At 41.0% G+C, this 23,579-nt stretch overlaps 8 protein-coding genes across 8 annotated transcripts; 6 read left to right on the top strand and 2 right to left on the bottom strand. All coding sequences in view use genetic code 12, as the record gives it.

Annotated features, from left to right (window-relative positions):
• Positions 1 to 1,023: 1,023 nt before the first annotated feature.
• Positions 1,024 to 3,516, top strand: KGF57_001302 (uncharacterized protein; the record flags this gene model as incomplete). The annotated part of the gene is made up of 1 exon (XM_051750494.1): positions 1,024 to 3,516. The coding sequence occupies one exon, from the start codon at positions 1,024 to 1,026 to the stop codon at positions 3,514 to 3,516; it is 2,493 nt and encodes an 830-aa protein (XP_051610179.1).
• Positions 3,517 to 3,750: 234 nt separating this feature from the next.
• On the bottom strand, positions 3,751 to 5,547 carry GAP6 (Gap6p; the record flags this gene model as incomplete). The annotated part of the gene is made up of 1 exon (XM_051750493.1): positions 3,751 to 5,547. One exon carries the CDS (start codon positions 5,545 to 5,547, stop codon positions 3,751 to 3,753), a length of 1,797 nt encoding a protein of 598 aa, XP_051610178.1.
• A 2,775-nt stretch (positions 5,548 to 8,322) lies between these two features.
• Positions 8,323 to 9,981, top strand: KGF57_001300 (uncharacterized protein; the record flags this gene model as incomplete). Its single annotated transcript, XM_051750492.1, has 1 exon — positions 8,323 to 9,981. One exon carries the CDS (start codon positions 8,323 to 8,325, stop codon positions 9,979 to 9,981), a length of 1,659 nt encoding a protein of 552 aa, XP_051610177.1.
• A 440-nt stretch (positions 9,982 to 10,421) lies between these two features.
• LEU3 (leucine-responsive transcriptional regulator) lies at positions 10,422 to 13,286 on the top strand (the record flags this gene model as incomplete). Its single annotated transcript, XM_051750489.1, has 1 exon — positions 10,422 to 13,286. One exon carries the CDS (start codon positions 10,422 to 10,424, stop codon positions 13,284 to 13,286), a length of 2,865 nt encoding a protein of 954 aa, XP_051610176.1.
• A 244-nt stretch (positions 13,287 to 13,530) lies between these two features.
• GCD11 (translation initiation factor eIF2 subunit gamma) lies at positions 13,531 to 15,132 on the top strand (the record flags this gene model as incomplete). The annotated part of the gene is made up of 1 exon (XM_051750488.1): positions 13,531 to 15,132. The coding sequence occupies one exon, from the start codon at positions 13,531 to 13,533 to the stop codon at positions 15,130 to 15,132; it is 1,602 nt and encodes a 533-aa protein (XP_051610175.1).
• A 74-nt stretch (positions 15,133 to 15,206) lies between these two features.
• On the bottom strand, positions 15,207 to 17,288 carry SST2 (GTPase-activating protein; the record flags this gene model as incomplete). Its single annotated transcript, XM_051750487.1, has 1 exon — positions 15,207 to 17,288. The coding sequence occupies one exon, from the start codon at positions 17,286 to 17,288 to the stop codon at positions 15,207 to 15,209; it is 2,082 nt and encodes a 693-aa protein (XP_051610174.1).
• Positions 17,289 to 18,323: 1,035 nt separating this feature from the next.
• ORC4 (origin recognition complex subunit 4) lies at positions 18,324 to 19,937 on the top strand (the record flags this gene model as incomplete). Its single annotated transcript, XM_051750486.1, has 2 exons — positions 18,324 to 19,316; positions 19,518 to 19,937. The coding sequence occupies 2 exons, from the start codon at positions 18,324 to 18,326 to the stop codon at positions 19,935 to 19,937; spliced, it is 1,413 nt and encodes a 470-aa protein (XP_051610173.1).
• A 695-nt stretch (positions 19,938 to 20,632) lies between these two features.
• On the top strand, positions 20,633 to 23,098 carry RIX7 (putative AAA family ATPase; the record flags this gene model as incomplete). Its single annotated transcript, XM_051750485.1, has 1 exon — positions 20,633 to 23,098. One exon carries the CDS (start codon positions 20,633 to 20,635, stop codon positions 23,096 to 23,098), a length of 2,466 nt encoding a protein of 821 aa, XP_051610172.1.
• Between the last annotated feature and the right edge of the window lie 481 nt (positions 23,099 to 23,579).

Genomic DNA, 23,579 nt, shown 5'->3' with positions numbered 1-23,579 from the left:
CAGTACATACTATGAGAATCTACTCTAGGTATATATGTCAGCATTGGTTATGTATATATCAACTTTTTGTGAGTGATCTGGAAGAATTGTTTGAAACGTTCAACATAAGGACAGATGACAGCAAAACGTCAAGGGAACGGATGAGACTAGAATGTAATGGAATAGAATAGTATAGTGCAGAATAGTATTTACAACACAATAGATGACTAATATATAGATGAGATCTAGATAGGAGTATGTACTACTACTACTACTACTACTACTACTACTATACATCAAAACTAACTAAATAAACTTTGTTGTGTATATGTGTATGTATGTATGTATGTATGTATGTATGTGATCCCGGATTTAAGAAACAAAGAAGTGCGTGTGAAAAGTAACAAAAAAGAAATAAAATAAAATAGAAACAAATTTACAGTTAACTACCGGTTATGCACAATTACTTTTTCTCCTCCTCTTCCTCCTCCTATTATCCGAAGAGCACACACACTCTCTCTCTATATATATATCTGTTAGAAGAGAGCAAACTAATCCAATGATAAGTGTATATATATCTGTCTAGCAACTCAACCATCACCCACATCTGTAGATGATACATCCATCAGAGTAACTCAATAAGAGCAATTATCACACACAGCAAACAAACAACTCTTCGACTCACACACATTTTTCCACTTTTTGTCCATATGCCTTTTAATGGTTGTTGTTGTTGTTGCATCCACAGTTGAAAATTGATCTTCACTAAACACAACTTACAACTTACAACTTACACAGAGATTTAATCTTTATTTTTTATTTTTTTATTTTTATTGTCACGTTCCCCTATTCTTTTTTTTCTTTATTTTTTATCAAGATATATTCATATATATATATCTATCTACAACTACATCTACATCTACATCTATAGACTATAAGGAGAAGAAGCAGAATAAGAATAAGAAAAAGAAGAAGAAGAAGAAGAAGAAGAGACTTGTGTACTTCACCTACCAGCAGCATACACATATAATCACACCTTCAATCATGTTGTTTTCAGAGACACCCACGGATTTCAACAGCAACACAGAGAACGATTTGCAGTGCCAGCAGTCCTCGCAATCACAATTTACCCCTCATCACAGTCACAATGATCGCATATCATCTTCTTCTGTCACCCACAAAGATATGCCGCATCGATATCAGCCACAACCAGTACCACATCAACTACCCAACACAAACAACTGCTCGTCTTCGTCAACTACCCACGCATCACCATCAACATCATCAGCATCGTCTTCTTCTTCGTCTTTATTCTCAACAGAGAACAACAACTTTTCTGATCCACGTCCACATGGGAATAGACTACTATTCACTGGCAACGAAGACAATGAAACCCGCAACAGCACCAGCAACAGCAACAGCAACAGCAACAATGTAAATGCCAATGACAATGATACAGAGGATAACTACCATTTTCAACAACGCTCATATTCACCACCAACTCCATGTCCATCCATATGGAGTAGCTTTGATGCAAAGTATGTACCTGACAGTCATGAATTGTTGCAACTACTAGAACCTAATCCCGTTCCTCCTCCTTCCTATGATAGTTTACCACCCGGTGGATGTCCAAGATTTCCTGTGCTTCAACCTTTATCCTCGTTTGAAGAAGCTATATACACAGATCTACATTCCGCTTCTAAAAAGTCAAATACATTTATCTCAGATCCACAAGAGCACACCGATGATGGTCCCTTGAACACACCTGAAGTTAGCGAAACAGTCCCACCACCGTACTCGCCATCCATATACAAAATCGGTATCGTTTCAAGAAAAGTTGAATGGGTCAACCCTTATGAAATGTCCACCAATCGAAGCTGGAAGTATCTCATTTGTGAGTTGAACTCAACGCAACTAAATTTCTATAATATACCACCGGGTTACGAAGACAAGATTTTGGACTTTGTTTCCAAGGATAATAAAGATTCATTGAATCGGATGTGCCCCAATCGCACGGCATTCAATAACTCCATACTCACCAATGACTATGATCACCACCTTTACGATTTTGTCAAAAACCATGGACTACTAGAGGATTTATGTACTGGATCAAAGAAGAAGGGGTTGGTGAGAACATATTCATTACAATATGCAAGAGTAGGATTAGCCACTGATTATCAAAAAAGAGTCAATGTTTTGAGATTAAGGATCGAAAGCGAGCAAATTTTGTTACATTTTGAATGCACCCAAGACTTGATTGATTGGAATACGCTGCTTTCAGTGGGCAAGGATATTGCTATTGATATAAATGAGAGAGAACTGCCCAAATATAGAACAGTACCGAGGAGACGAAGGAGAGGAGGGAACAGAAGAAACAGTAACAGGACCGGAAACACTCAACCCAGTTCAAGTTCGTCATCTGCTACCAACTTTTCTCGCTATAATCTGACATATGACCAATTGACAAGCACTAGAAATATGATCAAGTCAGCATCTGACGCAAACAAAATTAAAGATAGATTTAACAAACTAAGGTCCAAATTTTCGTCATCTAGATTGAGAAGCAGCTCGTATCCATCCCCATCGCCATCGCCATCGCCACTTGATGGTACTTCTGTATCTGACACATACCATCAACCAAGATTGAGATCCAATACCAATTTCCCGGTTCGGAGCAGCAACAATATGGTGGATTGCTCCTATGTATCACAACAAGGTGGTAGTGGAGGATACTCCTCATCAATAACCACTGGCCGGAACCAACATCAACCTAGCTATAGTAGTTCATACGCCAACAGTTTTGAAGACGATGGGGATGACGTGGAAGATTATGACGAAGAGTTCAATGAAGTTTTGAGAAGATCGAGACACGAGATGCTGGCGCTGGCGTCAACTCCACAGGGTGTTGACGACGATCAGGAGGATATTCAAAGTATGTCCGATTTGAGGTTAGACGAGGACGAGGAAGACGGTTCTGGAGAAGGTGAAGAAGATCACGTTGAGGAAGAAGAAGAAGGATACAGGGAAGACACGGATGGAGGATTTGTGTCTATGGCCAGAAGCCGTGGTGTGTTTCCAATTGGCGCAGCTGAGCGTAAAGTGGTCTCGCATATGTCCAGAGGAAACGCTGATGATCACAAGTGGGATCCTCGTCCAAACGAGGCTTACAGTAAACGCAGATACTATCGTAACTGTTTGCGCTGTATTAAACCCCTCACAATGGAAGAATCATGGGTGTACAAACCGTTGGTTAAACCTACCCCGTTTTCGCCGTTGAATGTGGCTTACCTAAAAGCGGTCAAGTATGCAGGACCCAATGGTGAAGTTATGGCATCAGCTTCGGTGTCAGTTCCAAATTCCAGTGTCTCTTCGTCAAGTGCTAGTTTTACTTCAGTGTACAGGAAAAATGCGTATAGTGGCGGGAGTGCATCTTCGTCACTAATGTTACCTGATACTGCATTGACTAAATTGCCTAATCATTTTTTAAAAGAGTTCAGTGTTGGTCCACATGGCTTGGTTCCAAGGGAGATTATATAGACCTAACGCACATTAGTTCATGTTTAGGATTTGCAACTTTGCAACTGGTCTTGCTATCACTTGCTGCTCGGTTATCATTTCCCCCTTGCATTGTATAAATACACACGCTATCTTTGGACGCATAAGAGGTTGCTGCAAGCCTACTCTACAATCTTAAACCAATTCAAATCTTCATTTCATTTTCGTAACTCGTATATACATGATCCATTCTATTCATGATAATTTATGCATAAATCAACACCAGAAATTATAAATCCTATAATACAATGGTTTTGCTCTCAACTCTTCTCTCTCCTCTTGAATTTCTTGCTTGATCAAATCGATATCGACTGCCGATTTACCATTGTCAAGGTCAATATCCTTGGCTCTAATGTATAACCTCCAATTCCTTGTCCATAGTTTATGGCCGACGTAAAAGACAAGTACAATCACACCACCAAGATACGTTTTGAAAAATGTAACAGCTTTAGGTGATTTTCCAACAGGAAACAATGCAAGCCAGAATTGAAGACCCAAAATGACCACGTTTGCAATTAAACCATAATAAGCACCAATGAGTCCCGTGTTTGATTTGTACACAAGATCATCGGTTGATCTTCCTTGCGCCTTCATTGCCATACGATACCTGATGAAAGCTCCGTTGATACTTCCCCAGGTGAATAAAGTAGATAATCCCGATAACGCAACTAACCAGGCAAAAACATCGGCTTGGCTCTTTGAGGCGGAAATAAATGACAACAATCCCACAAATGCTGAAGTAGCAATACCTGCCAATGGTCTTCCCTTTCTATCGACATAAGTGTAGATTTTTGGTGCGAGGCCTTGCTCAGCTAATGCCAAAATTGTTCTTGAGAACCCATAAACGGCGGAATTGGCAATGGCTAAAAGAGCAACCAAGATAACCACATTAAACACTGAAGGCAACCCCTTGATCCCCCCTTGTTTGATGGCAATGACAAAAGGGGAAGCTGCATTTCCACTAGCGCTAGCCAAATCGGGGTTTCCTGGGCTAACCAAACATCCAAGTAACGTCAATGTAGTCATGTAAAAAATGAGAATTCTCCAAACAACTTGCTTGATGGCTTTGGGTAAAATCTTTCTCGAATCCCCGGCTGATTCACTTGAAGTTAACCCAATCAACTCAGTTCCTGCCAATGAGTAAGTTGCTGTCAACAAAACAGATACGACTCCCTTAAACCCAGTAGTAAAAGGAGGATGCCAGTTCTTACCTCCAATAAAGCCTTGGTCACCACCACCACATATCAAAACTATCGCCAAGATGTTGAACCCCACAACCCCCAACAATTTGATAATGGATGCAATAAACTCAGTTTCTCCAAACCCTTTGTTACCACACAAGTTGACAAAAAAAATAACCACGTAGAAAATCGCCACCCACGCATCACTATTAATATCCGAGTTCCAGAAATTGATGGTCAATGCCGAAGCCACCAACTCCAACGGCAAAACAATAACCCAAAACATGGCGTAGTTCCATCCCATGGCGAAACCCCAACTGGGGTCAACAAACTTGACGGAGTACGTGGCAAATGAACCAGAGACTGGGTAACTACTCGACAACTCAGCCAATGATTGCATTGTGCAGTATAGAAAAGTGGAAACGATGGTCCAAGCAACGATCAAACTGGCGGGACCATTCTGGATGGCTAGCCCCGTAGCAACTAATAAACCGGACCCCACACAGCCTCCAAGAGCAATCATTTGCAACTGTCTTTTCTTGAGTGTTTGTTTAAGAGGCGCATGGATGCTGCCTTGTTCAATGTCGTCATTGTTCCCATTATTGGTTTTGGAAAGGGAATTGTCATCTTGAGAATTGGAGCTGGTTGGCACTTTTTCCCGGAGTCGATTGGCTGGTGCTGATTCTGGGGGTTTGAATGAATCTTTGAAATTTGTCCACATGCTGCTCTTGGGTTCATTTGAGTTTGTGCTTGATAGTGATGTGGCATTGGTATTGTTTATACTCTTGTCTTGCAGTTTCGTTGACGGCACTGGTGAAGCTGAGATCGTCATGATTTATGAATGATTATGCTCTGTGACTGTGCTAGACTATGGGAGACAATGCAATTGTAAACGCTGTAAATGATGCAGTAGTAGTAGTAATAGTAGTAGTAGTTGTACTAGGAGTGATAGTAGCTGTAGTGAGTGAATGAATGGCAAAGATGTCAAAGATGGTGAGAAGATGTAGATGAATGAAAAAAAAAATAAATTCAGTATGAAAAACTTGCAGTCTTATACAAGAACTAAGTGAAGGCTGTTCCTTTTGTGAGTCAGAAAAAAAAAAAGAAAAGCGATTAATAATGAGCTTCGGGGACTCTCACTAGAGCAGAGAACGATCTTGGCTTAGTTCCTTTAATCGTGTATTGTGTTTTACATTTGTACCTGGTGGGTTACGATGCACCAAAATAGAGTCTGTCCTCTCTTACAAAAAGATGACTTTTTATGGTTTTGTGTGTGTTGCAGCTAAGCTGTTGTTGTTGTTGCTAAAAAAAAAAAAAAATAAAAAAAAAAGGTTAGAAAGATCAATGTCCTGCATATTGTGCATACTTCTTCTGTCTTTAAATTTCTTTTTCTTTCTTTTTCTCTACACTACATCTCCTGTACATTGTCCTAAAGCGCATGTTTGTACAACGATGTATCCGCTAACGGACTGATACAAAGCAAAAATACTTTAAAGTATCCGGTGGCCATGTCATGATGATGACCTTTGTTCTATGATTTCGGGTGTGAATCAATGTATAAGAACTCATCTATGCCGTTTCCCAACTGGATTTGTCGTCTCTTTTGGGTACACTTGTGCGAGATTAAACCCGCAAAGATTTTCCGAATTTTTTCTCTCTATCTCGCAAAAAAATTTTAATGTGCAATTTGACTTTCAAAACGGGGCAAGAGGTGAATAACTTTCGACTTGCCCTGGATAGACTAAGTACTGGTTGATTTTCTCTGTTGATTATGCACGTTGGTGCCGGAACAGGATAGTTCTATATGAAGGGGGTATTGTGTGTTCTGAGCATTAAAGGAGAAGAAGTTGTTTTTTTTTCCTTTTTTTTTTTTTTTTGCAAAATGCCTTACAGCTGAAGAGACGTGACGAAATGCGGCACTTTGAGATAATTTTAACTTGAGCAACAACCAAGCGAAGAGGGTGAGACCACTTCCAACATCACCTGGACCCTCAAGTGAAACTTTCCTTACTAAGCCCACGATTTTACTGCTTTTCATCTAAGCTAGCTGTGTAGCGTGTAATTTCTCATACATCTCTCTTCTCCAACACCAAAAACTGGTGTATCAGATCAATCGAGGCAGTGGCTACCTGGCCATATCGACTCAACCGCTGTCCATGTCTGAAGTTCCTTTGTCTTGCTTTTGTCGGTCTTGGCTGACCCTTGGTTGAGATACCTCTTTCCACCGCTCGCCCGCCATTTCCTTGTTTGGCTTTTTTTCTTTTTTCTTTTTTCCTTTTTTCTTTTTTTTTTTCTTGTACACTTTGCTGCCAAATCGCCGTACAGAAGTGTCGCTGCCGCTAAATCTTGTCTGTTTTCATTGCAGGAGAAATAAAGTATTTACAGTATATAACGATCGCTCATATTATATACACTCTTCAATATATGCATTAACTTAGCATCGTGGAGAACTGTTGAGTAATCGTAACTATAGATTTATGTGGGTGTGGAACAGTTTCTCTGCTTAATTTCCCAAACACCATGAATACAACGCCACAAGTTGTTACATGTAACTTTGAATGCTCTTTTGTCTGAGCTTTAGCTTTTTTCGGTGTCGTACTCTTGAACGAAACAAATGTATGAAGCAACAATGAAAAGAGGAGGCTGTATCATGAATTAGAGTGGTTCTGTTGGTAGCTATTGAGACAACTCTTCTCTCTCCTAAGACTGGTACCAATCTGATACATTTTAGGACCAGTGGTTTGTCTACATCCAGTAGTTAAAACAAATATTTCGAGAATATATGTCGAGTTTAGTTCAAGATATCTGGGTCTTCTATAAATTAAATTTGCTTCAATTTTATTGCAAAAAATAAAATAAAATAAAATAAAAAAAAAAAGAAACCATTAGAAAATTAGAAAATCACACGATACAAGAATCGTATTAATGCAATGCTTTGAAAAAAAACCACAATACATCAAAGAAACTGTCAAGTCGCGTTGTTCGGAAGTATGTATTGCAATCCATACAACACCAAAATCACTTGCTAAGATAGAGATGATCAAATGAGTGGTTGTTGATGTATTATTTAACATTATTGGTGGCGGTTACCACGATTACTTTTATGCGTTATTACGTCATATGTCTTCCAAGAGAGGTAAATTGTGATGTAGTTTCGTCAACCTGAGATTACGAGGAGAGAACGGGTTTGTAGAACTAGAGCTTTGCAACACGATTTGTCCGCTTGCATAGTATTACTCCGTACAATACTCCTCCCCCCCGTCCTCCTCCTCCTCCTCCTTTCTGTTTAGTTCGATCCCAATACTGTTACGTAGCAAACAAACAGAAAAAAAAAAAAAGTGTGCAGAACACTCCTATGTAGGAAGTGGCACAAAATGTCTGTTACTAGTTTATCTCTCCCCACCAAAGTTTTCCCAGTGCGTACGGTGTGTAATGCGAATGCGCAAGAGAGAGAAAGTTGGTTGGGTGAGAAGGCATTTTCAAAGCTTAAAAAGCAGAATTGAATATAATCCCATCATCGTCACCATCATCTACATTCTTTTCTTCAACTTCACCATATACACACATTGAATATTCACACATCAAATCCCCCAGCCACCCCCTTAGCATGTCAAAATCAGACTTACAATTCAAGTCAACCCAGGACCCTGCTAAATTGAAAGAATTGTTCACCTTATGCGGTAGTGAATGGGGTGGACCATTGGATCCTGAAGAATTTGGCAAAGTTCAAACTGAGAGCTTTGAGGAATATATCAAAAGCGGGTTAAAAATAGAAGGTTTTTACATCGAGGATACTTCAAAGGGATTGATTGTTGCCACAACAATCATTAAGCATTTGAAGGGATTGTATAAACCAGCTGATAGGTCCAGTTTGATTTCTTCAGTACCAGATCCATCATTATTTGGTATAAAGAATATTACGTCGCTATTAGTAAGTTTTGTGTTCACCCACAAGGATTACAGAAGAAAAGGATTGGCTGAACAGTGCATATCTCAAGCCATTGCAGCTACAGAAAGGGAAATTGTTGACCACCATTTACAGAAAAGTGACGAGTCTGCCAACGATAGTTTCAGAAAAATGACACTTGATAACTTCTCCGGAGAAGTTGATCAGGAATTGGCAAATTACTATCTCGGAAAAGAGTATGTGTGGTTTTTGTTTTCTGGTGTTCAGACATACTATAAACGGTTTGGATTTAAAGGCTACCCCATAGACTTTTATGAAATCCCAGTGCAAGAATTGACGGAGGGACAAGAGACGGTATTAAAGCAGTTGATTGAAGATCTGGAACTGCAAAACCAACACCAACCAGACGCAAAGTCTAAAATCTTGGGAAAGAGAATTAAATTGTTGGATTGGGACAGGGACGAAGACCAAGAGGTGATTCAGTTCATTTTGCAAACCAAGGAGTTGGAGATTCTTTCAGAGTTGAACAAGCTCAGTTATCACTCTGAATTACAAGGGGATAGAAAATCATCGACTTCACTCACCAATATGTCCAACATTTTATCCATGACAAAAATTGGGTCCCACAGCACATTGTCAGCAATTGGTGAAACCACCACTACGGGAAAACCTAGAGGCTCTGAAGATGGATCAAGAAGAAAGTCGTCGGCATTGAATCAAACAGTCCCCAAATTCGCCATTAAGCCATCTTTTGCCGACTACAAAAGTAAGGTTGTTGGTGCTTTGGGCTATGCAAAGTCCGATCAGAGCAAGAAATTTACCAAACTTCAGGGTGCTATAATTACAAATGATTTACAAAGAAGGTCTTATTACATTTTGTGGAACTCCTTGAAGGGTGAGTTTTTCATTACTGGTATGGGCGAGATTATCTACGAAAGTGTATTACCGTCAACCAACTCACAAAGAAGAGGCTCTTCATTCACGGGACTTAACGATTTGGGTGGCTACAATTTTCAAGATTTGGACATTTTAATCTCAGCAGCCTTGTACACAGCCAAGAACCGCAGCCCTAAGTTCCAAAATGTTTACGTTTCAACGCATGACTTGCCCAGTGATATACCTGACGCAGTGATGCATGACTTTTTCATAAATTACCTTCCATTCTCATCCTATGCTCTGGATGAGCATAAAGAGAAGAGAAAAGAGGCAAAATCAACAGGAAGTGAAGAGCACAGGGTTGAGCTTCTTGCTGACAATGGCAAAAAAGTTGGCGTTTTACCTATGGTGAGACAATTTGGAAGTGGCAAGAGCGAATTTGAAGTCGACTGGTTAGAGAATGGAATGTGGTGTTGGGGCTAAATGGGTCAAGCGCAATTGATTGATAAAAGATATGTTTGATGATATCAAGCTCTTTCTAGCTTTATAGTTCAGGGAGGAATGAAATTAGAATGAGTCCATCTAGCTGAGACACACACACACACACACACACACACACACACACACACACACACACACACGCACACGCACACGCACCCTTCTTTCTTTCTCTGTCTCTGTCTCTGTCTCTCTTTCTCTCTGTCCAACTCCTTGTCTTTTGTGTGTTTGGAGATGGCTGTTACACAAGTACAAAATGTAACTGAGAAGAAAGAGAAAAAAAAAAAAACAAAAAAAAACTCTGCTATTTTATTTTGATTCTCTCTTTGGTAGCTAAGGGGTTCCATAACGAGTTGAGAGTGGTTTACGAAATCAACGACGCAAGACCTCACGCCCCTCACTTAGAGCCATAACAACTACATACTATGAAAGAAAAAGGGGAGACTTCTATTGGTGCAAAGAATTCATTTGAAAATTTGGTGCATATAGCTAGCAACATGTCGCAAGAATTTCAAAGATTGAAACAAGATGAGTCAAGACACCCACAGCGTTCTAGTTATGGCCCTGAATTCGAGAATCAATCCCAATCCCCCACTCCATCGATAAATTCCACCGGCTATGTTAAAGACTCAGGATCCAACACGCCTTCCAACCTAGCAAGCTCTCCTTCGAATCAGCATCTGCAGTTGCAGCAGACAGAGAGACAGGGGAAGGCTAAGAGAATGGCGTGTGTTGAGTGCAGACAACAGAAATCGAGATGCGATGCCCATGAGAGACACCCTGAGCCCTGCACTAGGTGTGCCAAGAAGAAACTCAAATGTGACTTGAAGTCGGATTACAAGAGAACTTACAAGAGGGCTAGGATAGCTCAAATCGAGAAAGAGTTTATGGAGTTGAAGAAGTCATTAAATACAGCACAGGCTACAGAACTTCTCTCGCGATTTCCTTCGTTGGCAAATGGCGAAAACAAAGATGGGGATGGAGATTTTAACCTAGTAGATAGTCCACGCAACAGCACACCACAACAAGAAATTACAGCAGACAGGAAGGTCCATGATAACTCGGTGTCAAGTCATCCAACGGAAGCAAGACCTCCTTCATATCCCCAAAGCACAAATGTCCGTAATGTCTCGATTGTCAACGTGCCACAAGTTTGTCAGAATACACAAGCTGATGCCGCAAATGCCCACCCGAACGTCCCCCAATTGACTTATGATGCCAAGTTAGGGAATAGCAGTGTGTCGAGGTTACTGCAAGGCCTCAAGCTTTCTGACGAAGTGTTGCACTGTGAAGACAAATCTGTTGAATCGATAACGTTAACTTCAAGTACGATCAAGGAACTTTTCATGGAATATGTTTCACGATATCATCCGATTTTTCCTGTTGTCGAAGTAACCAAAGGACCAGAACGGATATATAGGCTTTGCCCCCCACTATTTTGGGTTATCATATTTGTGTCCTTGCGAAGATTTAAAGAGGGCTTTTCAAAAAATTTGTTGATTCAATTGTCGCCGATAGTGAAGGGAATTCTTGCGGAAATTATGATTTCTCCAATTACAAGGTACAACCCCACTGAAGAAGATGAACCTATCTACAATGTCAGTTCCGTTTATTCAGTACAGGCTTTCTTGTTATATTCTTATTGGCCGCCAATCACTTCCTCACTCAGTGCGGACTCTTCGTATAGTACTGTTAGTACTGGGTTTTTCCAAGCAATACGAATAGGATTACATGCTCCCTCGTTGTTTTCAAGCGGAAAAAATTCAGACTCACAGTCCGCAAGTAAGATTACACAACAGCAGCAAATGTTACAGGAACAGATCAAAACCTGGATTGCGACAAATGCAGCAAGCCAGTTCATAGCCACAGCTTTTGGGTACCCCGCATGTGTTCAGTTTGACTCCTCTATCTGGTATTACAGCCGGAAAGGTAGCGATGTCCCGATCCCGGAAGATATAAAGTTGATGTTGGCTACTGCGCAATTTGAAGATCAAATGGCCAAGTCCCTTAACTCCAATCCTATGGATCCTTGTGGTGTAAGTGACGCCAATGAAAGAGTCTCACTTTTGAAGTTGCTCGAGAAAAGAGTAGACGAGTTGGAAGTGACCATTTCCCGTACAACACTGCATGATTCGTTCAAGTTTAGAATGTTTGAAATTTTGGCTTCCAAAGTACATCTTTTCAGTTATTACTTTATGGACTCTTCAAAGATTTCGGAGTTTGAATTGAAAACAGGGTTAGTAAAGCTTTATAATGCAGCAACTAGATTGGTTTCTTTTACTCAAAGTTGTCAAACCGAAGATAAAAAGTTTATCAAGTATCTACCAGGTGTGTATTTGCTCAACCTTTGGCAAGCTGCTTGTATCATAGGGAAATTGGTTCACTCCAGCTTGAAGAGCGTAATTGATGTTACTCGGGGGAAACAAAGCTATGAGGCGGTTGTAAATTTGACTGCTAGAGCGTCCATACTTAAGCATGACATGGCATTTCGTTCAAGTGGAATAACGCGAAATATGTGGCTGCTTTTCCGACAATTGGATAGCCAGAATTTGAATACTTTGAGCATAAGTATAAGAAACAGGATGGCAGCGTCGGTGTTTTTTGACTGTTTGAATTTGATTAGAGAGAAAGCAGGCATGACAAACTTGAGAGTGAAAACAGATGATCGAAATCCGGGTCCTGAATCGCATTTAGAAGATGGACAAGAGGACAATTTGCAAGCTGAAGGGGATCTGGATTCAGAAGCGCGAAAGGAAATTAGTCGCAAGGAAAAGAGGTCATTATCGAATGAAGATGACGCTGATCAGAAAGCAAGAAAGATTATTCGAACAATTCCTTTGGATCCTGAACCGATTTCAGCTGGCGCAACGAAAAGAAGCACTATATTCAATATTGTAAATGCTTCCACAGATTCCACACCGGCGGTGAAAGGCGACTGCAACACTCCAGATACAAATAGGTATAACCAAGTTCCACCTCCGTTTGCCACCTCTGCCCCCGCCGTCGATTCCACTGTCTTGAATGGAAATCAGAATACCGTCACCACACCACAATTTTTGCCTTCAGTGCATTCTCAGAGTCTTCAGAAGGATCCAATGCCTAACTCAAATCACGAGTATCCGCCATTTACATCCAACACGACTTACCAGCAACCACAATCTACCTCCACCTACTACGATTCGCCACTACAACTGGGATTAGAAAGCTTGGACTTGGACAGGTTTGACAGCGATATGTTGTGGAGAGACGTCGACAGCGTCATGAACGATTTTGGATTCCACATGGGATGAACTTGTTATAAATACTTTGTCTAGAATGTATGTAAAAGGATGCGCCTTCTGTATCATCTCGATATAGACACGACTGTGTAACACAAAAGCAGGCAGTTGCCATACACAGTGTAAATTTTTCAAAAATTTTTTTTTGTATTTTTTTGTTCTCTTTGAAAAATGGTGAAAAAAAAAAACAAAAAAAACTGAATACACACACCTTATATCCTTTCTATCAGACGATTCAACACTCATTAAGCTAGATATGTCATATGACGATATAGAAAACGCAACTCCTGACATTGTCATTGGAAGTACTCTTGAGGAAGAGGAAGACGATTACCAGTATGAGAACGAGAGCGACAATGAAGGGCAACAAGAAAAGGATTTGGATGACTCACAGCTGAAAGGCAAAAAGTCTGTTGCATTTGCAGGTTTGGATGAAGAGGACGATGAGAAAGCCGAGGAGAGGGCCAAAAGGGAATTCGAAGAAGGTGGTGGCTTGCCAGAGCAGCCTACCAATCCAGATATTACTCAGCTCACTCCACTTTCTCCTGAGATCATCAATAGACAAGCTACAATCAACATTGGTACAATTGGTCACGTTGCGCATGGTAAGTCTACCGTTGTTAGAGCCATTTCCGGTGTCCAGACTGTTCGTTTTAAAGATGAATTGGAGAGAAACATTACCATTAAATTGGGATACGCCAACGCCAAAATTTACAGGTGCGATAACCCAGAGTGTCCCGAACCTGGATGTTATAAATCTTTCAAGTCAGATAAGGAAATAAGACCCAAATGTGAGCGCCCAGGCTGTGAAGGGCGCTATAAGTTGGTTAGACACGTTTCATTTGTTGACTGTCCCGGCCACGATATCTTGATGAGTACAATGTTGTCAGGAGCTGCAGTTATGGATGCAGCCTTGTTGCTTATTGCTGGTAACGAAAGTTGTCCTCAGCCACAAACTTCCGAACATTTGGCAGCTATCGAGATTATGAAGTTGAAGCATGTCATCATTTTGCAAAACAAGGTTGATTTGATGAGAGAGGAATCTGCATTGGAGCACGAAAAATCTATCCTTCAATTTATAAGAGGTACGATTGCAGATGGCGCGCCAATTGTTCCAATATCAGCGCAATTGAAATACAACATCGACGCTGTCAACCAATTTATAGTGAATTCGATACCTGTGCCCATTAGAGATTTTAATGCATCACCTAGATTGATTGTCATTAGATCCTTCGATGTGAATAAACCTGGTGCTGATGTTGATGACTTGAAGGGAGGGGTTGCAGGTGGTTCGATATTGACCGGTGTGTTTAAGATTGGTGATGAGATTGAGATTAGACCAGGTATTGTTACCAAAGATGACCAAGGTAGAATTCAATGTAAAACGATATTCTCCAATATTGTTTCCTTATTTGCCGAGCACAATGATTTGAAATTTGCTGTACCGGGGGGTTTGATTGGGGTTGGTACTAAAGTTGACCCAACCTTGTGTAGGGCTGATAGATTGGTTGGACAGGTTGTTGGGGCAAAAGGAAATTTGCCCTCTATTTACTCGGATATTGAAATCAATTACTTTTTGTTGAGAAGATTGTTGGGAGTGAAGACTGAGGGACAAAAGCAAGGTGCAAAAGTTAGGAAATTGGAAGTGGGTGAAGTTTTGATGGTTAATATTGGTTCGACTGCGACTGGTGCTAGAGTAGTAGCTGTCAGGGCAGATATGGCGCGTTTACAATTAACTTCCCCGGCCTGTACCGAAATTAATGAGAAGATAGCCTTGTCGAGACGTATTGAGAAGCACTGGCGTTTGATTGGATGGGCAACAATCAAAAAGGGAACCACTATAGAACCTGTAGTTTGATAACCGGATGAACAAATGTTGTGGTTTACATAGGTGTTTCTAGTACTGTATAAATAGAATCTGCAGAGTTTATTTTAAATTTTGTCAAGGCTACTGAGAAACTTTGGTAAAGAGTCCACTTGCATCATCTTGTATAAATGGGCACTGATGTCGTTGAATAAATGGCCCAACTCCTTCAAAACCTGATTCACATTATTCTCATCAGCAGTGCTCAAACGTTTCTGAGATGTATCCCTTCTTTCCAGTGAAGATTCTTCAGTTGGAGTTTGCATGTATGTTTTCAAATCGGAGCCATTGCAATCTGCTCCATTAGCAACTCCTGTCAATAGTTCGACAACTTGCAGCCTCAAGCTGTAATCAATATTCAACATTGAGGGAGAGTCATCGCTGATGTATGTGTTGTAGATTTGGTAAGCAATCGACATACACATATCTCGAAGACTTATTTGGTGCTGCAATGTCAGTTTATTCAAAATAGCATCTTGCTCAAGATCACTACTATCCAAAAAGTCATTCCAAAGTTTTACATTCGCCTGGAATGTTTGCAACTGGCAATAGGCGTCAAAATTTTCCAAACAGAATTCACTCTCCAAATGGGACTTGAATTGAAATCTCAAACCTGGGTCCTGCATGATTGCATCCAATGTGACTTCTGGTCTGAACGGGCTGTTCTTGATCAGCAATTTGAGAGCCGACATTGCAACCACGCTCCTGTTCCACATGCAGAAACTTAGCCCCTTTTCATCAACATAATAATAGTGTTCCTTTTGAAAGATCAAACTTCCTTCGTAGGGTTTGCAGGACTTGATTAGCTTTTGACTAAGGAACAAGCCAGCAATTTCTAATGCATGCTTTGGCCTAACAAGATCAGTGCAGTCCATGAGCCATTGAACGATGGCTTTTCCATTAATAAGGTAGTAAAAGGCCTGGGGTTGAGACTTGGGTTTTGCGCCATCGGCCTGCTTCTCCTTCTTCAATCTGACTCCAACAGATGAAACGTAGTATTGAATGTGTGCGTCTGATTCTGGGTTCAGAAAGTATCTGTGGTGAAAGGGACTTACATCTGGAGCATTAGACAAAGAAGCATCGTCACTAAAAGTTTGGCTTGCTTCCAAATTCTTCTTTTGGTATTTCACAAAGCTGAATGGGTTTGCTGGTTTCGACACCACTGGCGGTGAAGATGACAATTTATTGCTAACATCAAAGTCGTCTTGTGTTTGCAAATGAAAGGGGAAGTCTTCGGTATCCTTGCCAAAATTGAACTCCTCTTTATCAACTACATAAGATATTGGATCGGGCTTATTCATTGGCGACCACACGTTTGGGGACGGGCCCAATAATTTTGCAAAAAGTAGCTGTATCAAGCTTTTTGAGTAGATCACCTTGTCAGTGACTTGGTCGCGATCAAAATGGAACAACTGCATTGTGTTGTACGATTTTTGCAACAAAACTTCCGGCATGCTCAGTTTTTTCATGCCCACTTTTTCGCAAAATGACTGGACTACTGCCAAACCTTTTGGGGTTGGTTGTAGGAGAACTTCTTGTTTGGGCTCTGCCCGCGTTCTGTCAGCTGGCGAGTGTAAAAGCTTGGCTTTGTAGAACTGACGAATTAGGGTGCATGCAATTTCCGATTGGAAGCTATATGATAAGCATGTAATTGTATTTGACGAGTCTATCTCCACACGAAGATGTGCCATTTGTTCAATTGCACTCAGGAGCCTAAATGAGTAAGGATGTTTTTTGCTCAAAGTGGTGAGCCTTATTTTCGAAAGGGGCAGCAGATACAAGGACGAACGTTTCAAGTTTTTTCTTCTCTTGGATGAAGATGATGCTGAAGTCGTTGAAGATGAGTTGTTTGAAAGTTGCAAGGAGATAATTAGCGTGGCAAATATGTCTCTCAAATCCTTTTCGTAAATTTTACCGCTGCTGGTTCGATTGAATCTTTTTGCAACTGCCTCGTGTAGTACATTTGAGCTTGGTTTTGCTGACGGATCATTGACAAAAGTACCTGGTAGATCAAGAGAAGACGATGACGAAAGCAGTTTTTCTATCTGTGGAGGTGGATGCAATATCAGGTGCACTTCTCCATTGAAGTCTTCGTGTGATCGAAGAGTAGCGAGTACACTACTCAGTCCCCTCTTTAGTAAAGCTGGCATGTGATCTGGTGGTGTGACTGGGGATGTTTTGTGGGTAGGCTTTGTACTAACCACAAGATTCATTGTTTCAACAAAGGGAACTCCTTTCCTCTTTCCTCTTCTCCCTTTTTTTATCTTCTTCTAGCCTTTCATTTTTAATGAAGGCATCTACGGATTGTGAGCGCCTTTTATATTCAAGTCATTAGAAAGCTTGAGATATTGGGTATCAAATTTGCAGTTTCAGCTAAAGTTTGAAACATCATAATTTAATGTCTAAAAATAAAAGTAAAAAATAAAAATAAAAATAAAGAGTATATAGACAACCGCCTCTGTATTGATACATAACCCTCTAAGAGGGGTACACGGTTACTCGCATTTCACTCACACTTAAGAGCTCATGCAACCTTCTTCTTACGATACAATCCTCAGGTAGATAATATAGTGTTGAGTTGAGATATTTTAGATTGTTCATACTTTTACCTTTCGCTTTGATGTACAGATTTGTGTAATAACCTCAAACACCAACTTTCAAGTATACTCCAAAAGAGTGCTACACTTGACGAAAGTCTTGTTTTACTTTACTGAGTCAGCCCTCACATGTTGCTTGATATAGAGCATACAATATACTAAGGAGTATTTAGTTGATGGAGGAGTTACACGACAATTCAACAACCTTTTGTATCATGTTTCAGAAATGCCATTTGAGAACTTGGTACCAAATTGTAATAAACTACACTCACTCTATTTCGTCTCCTTCTGTAACTACAATGTCAAGGTACCACATTAAAAGTAGCAGCACACTTGAAAGTATACACCTAGTTAAAGCAGACAAGAAACAAAGTGCTTTATGAGTACAAAGCGTATAGATGGGTAATTTAGTATGCACAAAAAGAAAAAAAACAGACCAGTGTCGTCAAAGTTGTATTCGCGACATAGGACGAATCATGAGTGTGTAAGAATAAAATACCGAATTGGGTCGTACTGATGCTAATTGTTTTACGTTAGTCCTACCCTATTCACCTGTCCACCCTCCCCTCCCCTCCCCATCACCCACCCATGAAAGATCAGTCTACTAGCACTGCCAATGGGGGGCTTAACGAACCAGTCAACCAGCGCAAGATCACCAACGAGATTGCAATGCACAACGCAAGAAGCGTGCAAAGTCACAGAGATTCTGACGTCCATCACTCCCTGAATAAACCTGCATTGGCAGCAGATGTGTCCTGCACACCAGCGACAAACAGCAGTACAATTTTGGAGAGCGATTTGAGGGCTGTAAAGCTGTGTTTGATGTCACAACTAAATGGAGACATAACTCACGTTGACGATTCAAACATTGAGAGTGGATACGAAATTGTTTTCAATCTCCTTGAGAAAACTGTTGCCCAACGCGAGAGACACTCGCTTTTGCTTGTTGGCCCGAGATCTTCGGGAAAATCAACTATTGTGAACAAAGCGTTGGATAACTTGAAGTTGGTGTATCCGAAAGAATTTCTTGCGATCCATTTGAATGCCTCGATACATTCGGATGACAGCACAGCCGTGAGAGAGATAGCACGCCAATTAGATCTTGCTACAAAACGACAAAACGCAAACAATGGGAGCACCATGTCACGTACGCAGCAACACCTTGAAGCTATTGTCGAACGAAAATCAATCCACGAAACATTCGCCAACATTTTAAATGTACTTAGCGTTTCTTTGGAGAGCAAAGGAGACTCACAAACGAAACACATGCCCTTGATATTTGTTATTGATGAGTTTGAAAAGTTCACATCTAACATCAAGCAGACTTTATTGTATAATCTTCTTGACATGTCCCAGAACAGCGAAATTCCAATCACAGTGATTGGACTTACAACAAAGATTAATGCTAGGGACTTCATGGAAAAAAGGGTAAACAGCAGATTCTCACAACGTATCTTGACAGTTTTGCCTACAACCCAGTTTCCCGAGTTTGTAAGGAACTCAATGAGTGGGTTCCTACTCAATCCCGCATTTGTGGAATCAATGAATGCTCCTCATTATGGAGAAACATGGAACGCTAACGTAAGGAAAGTATTTCATGGGGATGACAAAAGTCTGTTCAAAATTTTGTGCTCAAGAATCTTCAACACCACGAAGAACTACAAGGAGATAAATAACGTACTCAGGATACTTTTGTCAGAGATTTCCATGAGCAGTCCGCTCTTTGACAACTCGGCCCTTAGTCGTATTATACAAAGATATACATTTGCGGGAAATCTACAGTCCGCTGTTAATGCTCTATCAGATAGTGAACTACACCTTTTGGTTGCAGCGGCAAAATGGACCGAAAAGTTTAACACCCCCACAATAAATTTCAACTTGGCGTTTGTTGAATACAAGTCTTTGATGAAGGAGTCGAATGCTTTTGCAGGTGCGCCATTTTCACTAAGCAATATGAAAGTGGACAAGAAACGTTTATCCAAGAAAGCTTTGAGGAACAGTTGGGACGTCCTATTCAAGTGCAATTTGCTCGTTGAGCCGTCGTCTATGTCTTCTGCCACTCCAAGCGCATCAACCGAAAGAAGGTCAATCAAAACTGTCATGGTTGGCGATAATACAATGGTGTTGCTAGAAATCACCTTGGACGAGTTGAGCCTACTCATTGGAGATACTAGATTAGCCAAGAGGTTTTTGCGCCTATAGAGAATCTACAAAGGTTGGGTATATGCTATCGCAAATCACAGTTGGCGCCTGTTGGAATTCATATCACGCATCACTGATCCAGCCTAGCATATGTGCACCGAAACGGAACATCGACGGAAGTTGAGGAAATCGATTTAGGCTCGAAATGCTTTGATCGAAACCAAGCCCAACAGTTGTCATTTTCCTTCCCTTTTTTTTTATTTTACAATGGAATGGTTGCTGCATTTTATACGAGCCCGACTATAGCAGGTAATGAATACATCCGTATCGTTTATTCTTCCAGGTCAACTTTGCATACTCGACCTAGAGTTTGTCCTTGAGAATAGTATTGTGTAGAGGCAGCGGAAAAAAAGACCTTGGATTACTTCTGTCTTAGTATCTTCTGCGCCCCTCTGCTTTATTTTTGTACGAGATCATTCTGCAACTTGTGGTCTCAAACTTCTTGCCATATAATCTACCCAGTCCTCTTGTACGACATATTTCTACCATTCTCTGTGAAGACCTTGTTGTCGTCGGCACCGCTTTCCACTTTTTGTGCTTCTGCGCAGAAAAAAAAAAAAAAAAAAAAACGAAGAGGGAGAAAAAAAGTTCAAGGATGCGCAGATGAGGCTACAAAAAATGCCAGTACAGAGTTGAATTTCATCTCAAGGCAATTACTGCTACTAACAGTGGTTAACGTTGGATAGTTATTTAGGATGGGTCTGGGGAGCCAAATAACAGGTACTATAGATCGAAAAATCTATAACTTGACCTATGATCTCTTGGACGAGCGAACAGAAAGGAATCGAAACGCTTTGAATGTGAATGAGTTGCAGGATCCATTTGCAGGAGTGGAATCAGCAAAGAACTTGACCATTTCCCAGGTGCTCACTTACGTTCAACTGAAGAACTTTGAATTGAAGCGAACCAAGAAAGCCCAACTCGAAAAGTCGATTTCAAAGGTCTTGAAACTAATAAGGGAAGATGAAGAGAGTGAGTTAACCAACAACCAATCGGAAAAAGAAATAGAGAGCGCTTCTGAAACGGAAGCTACGGAAACAGCAGGCCCTAACTTGATGGAATTCAAGGATCCTAACTTGTCGAACAAGTCAGTTACTTCGTTGTGGAATTTTGATGACCGCGAAGAGGACCAAAATTTAAATACTGATGGTACGACTACAAAACGAAGGGCGAAGGATTCCATTAGAAGTGTTTCAAAAAAGCAAAAGCGCAAGTTTGATCATACGCCCCCTGATATCACTTTTTCTAACTTGGGAGGCTTGGACAATGTTACTACACAGCTACTTGAACTTGTTGGGCTACCTATTCTACATCCCGAAATATACTCCTCGACTGGGGTTGAGCCTCCAAGAGGAGTGCTTTTGTATGGACCGCCAGGGTGCGGTAAAACAACGATCGCCAATGCACTAGCAGGAGAATTAAAGGTTCCTTTCATCAATATATCAGCCCCATCGATTGTTTCTGGAATGTCTGGTGAGTCAGAAAAGAAACTTCGTGAATTATTTGATGAAGCAAAGACCGTGGCTCCGTGTTTAATATTCATGGATGAGATAGACGCCATCACGCCAAAGAGAGATGGGGGAGCCCAAAGGGAAATGGAAAGAAGAATTGTTGCTCAACTTTTAACCCTAATGGACGAACTAACGCTAGACAAAACGAACAACAAACCCGTGATTGTAATAGGTGCCACTAATAGACCAGACTCATTAGATTCTGCTCTTCGCCGGGCGGGTCGGTTCGATCGGGAAATATGTTTGAACGTTCCAAACGAAGCGCAGAGAGAATCCATTTTGAGAGCAATGACTAAAAACATCAAGTTACAAGACAGTGAAAATTTTGCTTACAGAGAGCTATCAAAGCTCACTCCCGGTTATGTAGGGGCCGACCTTAAAAGTCTTGTAACCGCTGCCGGCGTTGCTGCCATCAAGAGAATTTTCGAAACTATGAGTGAGAAACACGAAGAGACCAATAGCGTAAAGGAAGACAATATGGATATAGACCCCGATTCTGGTAAGGATAACGAAGCCGTACTCTCAAAAAGGTTTGGAAATAAAACTGACTTTGAGCAAATATCCACAATTCAAAAATTTTTGGGGCGAAACCCTGAACCATTGACGGAGGAACAACTACAGCCTTTATGCATCACCTACGACGATTTTGTGAAAGCCCTTCCTACTGTTCAACCAACCGCCAAAAGAGAGGGTTTTGCAACTGTTCCAGATGTTACATGGAGAAATGTGGGCGCCTTGGCCAAGGTGCGTATGGAGTTGCACATGTGCATCGTTCAGCCAGTTAAGAAGCCAGAATTGTACTTGAAAGTGGGTATCTCAGCCCCATCTGGAGTTTTGATGTGGGGCCCGCCCGGGTGTGGGAAAACTCTTCTTGCGAAGGCTGTTGCAAATGAATCTCGTGCTAACTTTATATCAGTCAAGGGACCAGAATTATTGAATAAGTACGTGGGGGAGTCAGAAAAGGCGGTAAGACAAGTGTTTCAGAGAGCTATGGCTTCAAAACCTTGCATTATCTTTTTTGACGAGTTGGATGCTTTGGTTCCACGAAGAGACACGTCCATGTCGGAATCGAGTTCAAGGGTTGTGAACACCTTGTTGACCGAACTAGACGGACTTTCGGACAGAAATGGTGTTTTTGTCATTGGAGCAACGAATCGGCCCGACATGATAGACCCTGCGATGCTCCGTCCTGGCCGGTTGGACAAGACTCTTTATATAGAACTTCCCAGTGGAAGCGAGAGGCACGAGATTTTGAAAACAATTATAGCGGCCAACAATACACCGATTGCCGACGATGTTGATCTTATGGAAGTTGCGAACAATGAGAAGTGCCGTAATTTTTCTGGAGCAGACTTGTCTTCTTTAGTTAAGGAAGCGGGAATTTCAGCTTTGAAAAGGAACTTCTTTGGCTCCCAGAAGCTCGAGATGTTGGATGCTTCGGGATTTTACAACGAAACCTCGTTGGAGAAACGTATAGAGATCACTAGGGAAGATTTTCACCGTGCTTTGGCTGCCATCCGTCCGAGTGTGAGTGATAGGGATAGACTAAAGTATGAGCGTTTGAACAAAAAACTTGGTTGGGACATAATCGGCGAAAAAATTGGGACAGCAGAAACGACCACAGAAGATGGCACAGCAAACCCGAAGTGAGCTATCACCTACTTTCCAAATCAGATCTAAGTGTCAACTCGGACGTACAATTAACCAAGTAAAGGAAGAAGCTCATCATTACCTTTAGGAGTAGAAAGGAAACTTCATGCTCTTGTATGGTCTGGAATCACTAAGTACTACACCTAAATTGGCTTTATGAATTCAATTTTTGGAATTTTACAATGATCCAACGCAACTATTTCCAACTCTGTAGTTACGAAAGATGACAGGCAAATACCAAATAGTGGCTGTAATTAGTTAATATTCTCTCTGAGTACCCTTTAACACTCTCAATTAAAAAACCCTTGACAGTGGTCGAAAACTCCCGAATAACAAGCGGGTTCAAAAGCAGATCATGTGTGTCAATGTGTGTGTCAAATATTTTGCAACATAGAAAAACATCGATCAACCAAAGAATCAGTGACTAGCAGTAATCAACACCCACAACGAGAGCCAATGTGCATCATCAGCACAAGATGAG

This window comes from Candida theae, assembly GCF_024610275.1.
Source record: "Candida theae strain CBS 12239 chromosome Unknown scaffold49, whole genome shotgun sequence".
NCBI lineage: Eukaryota > Fungi > Ascomycota > Pichiomycetes > Serinales > Debaryomycetaceae > Lodderomyces > Lodderomyces theae.
The sequence above is the reverse complement of the archived record's forward strand: the minus strand, read 5'-3'. Positions and strand labels throughout refer to the sequence as shown.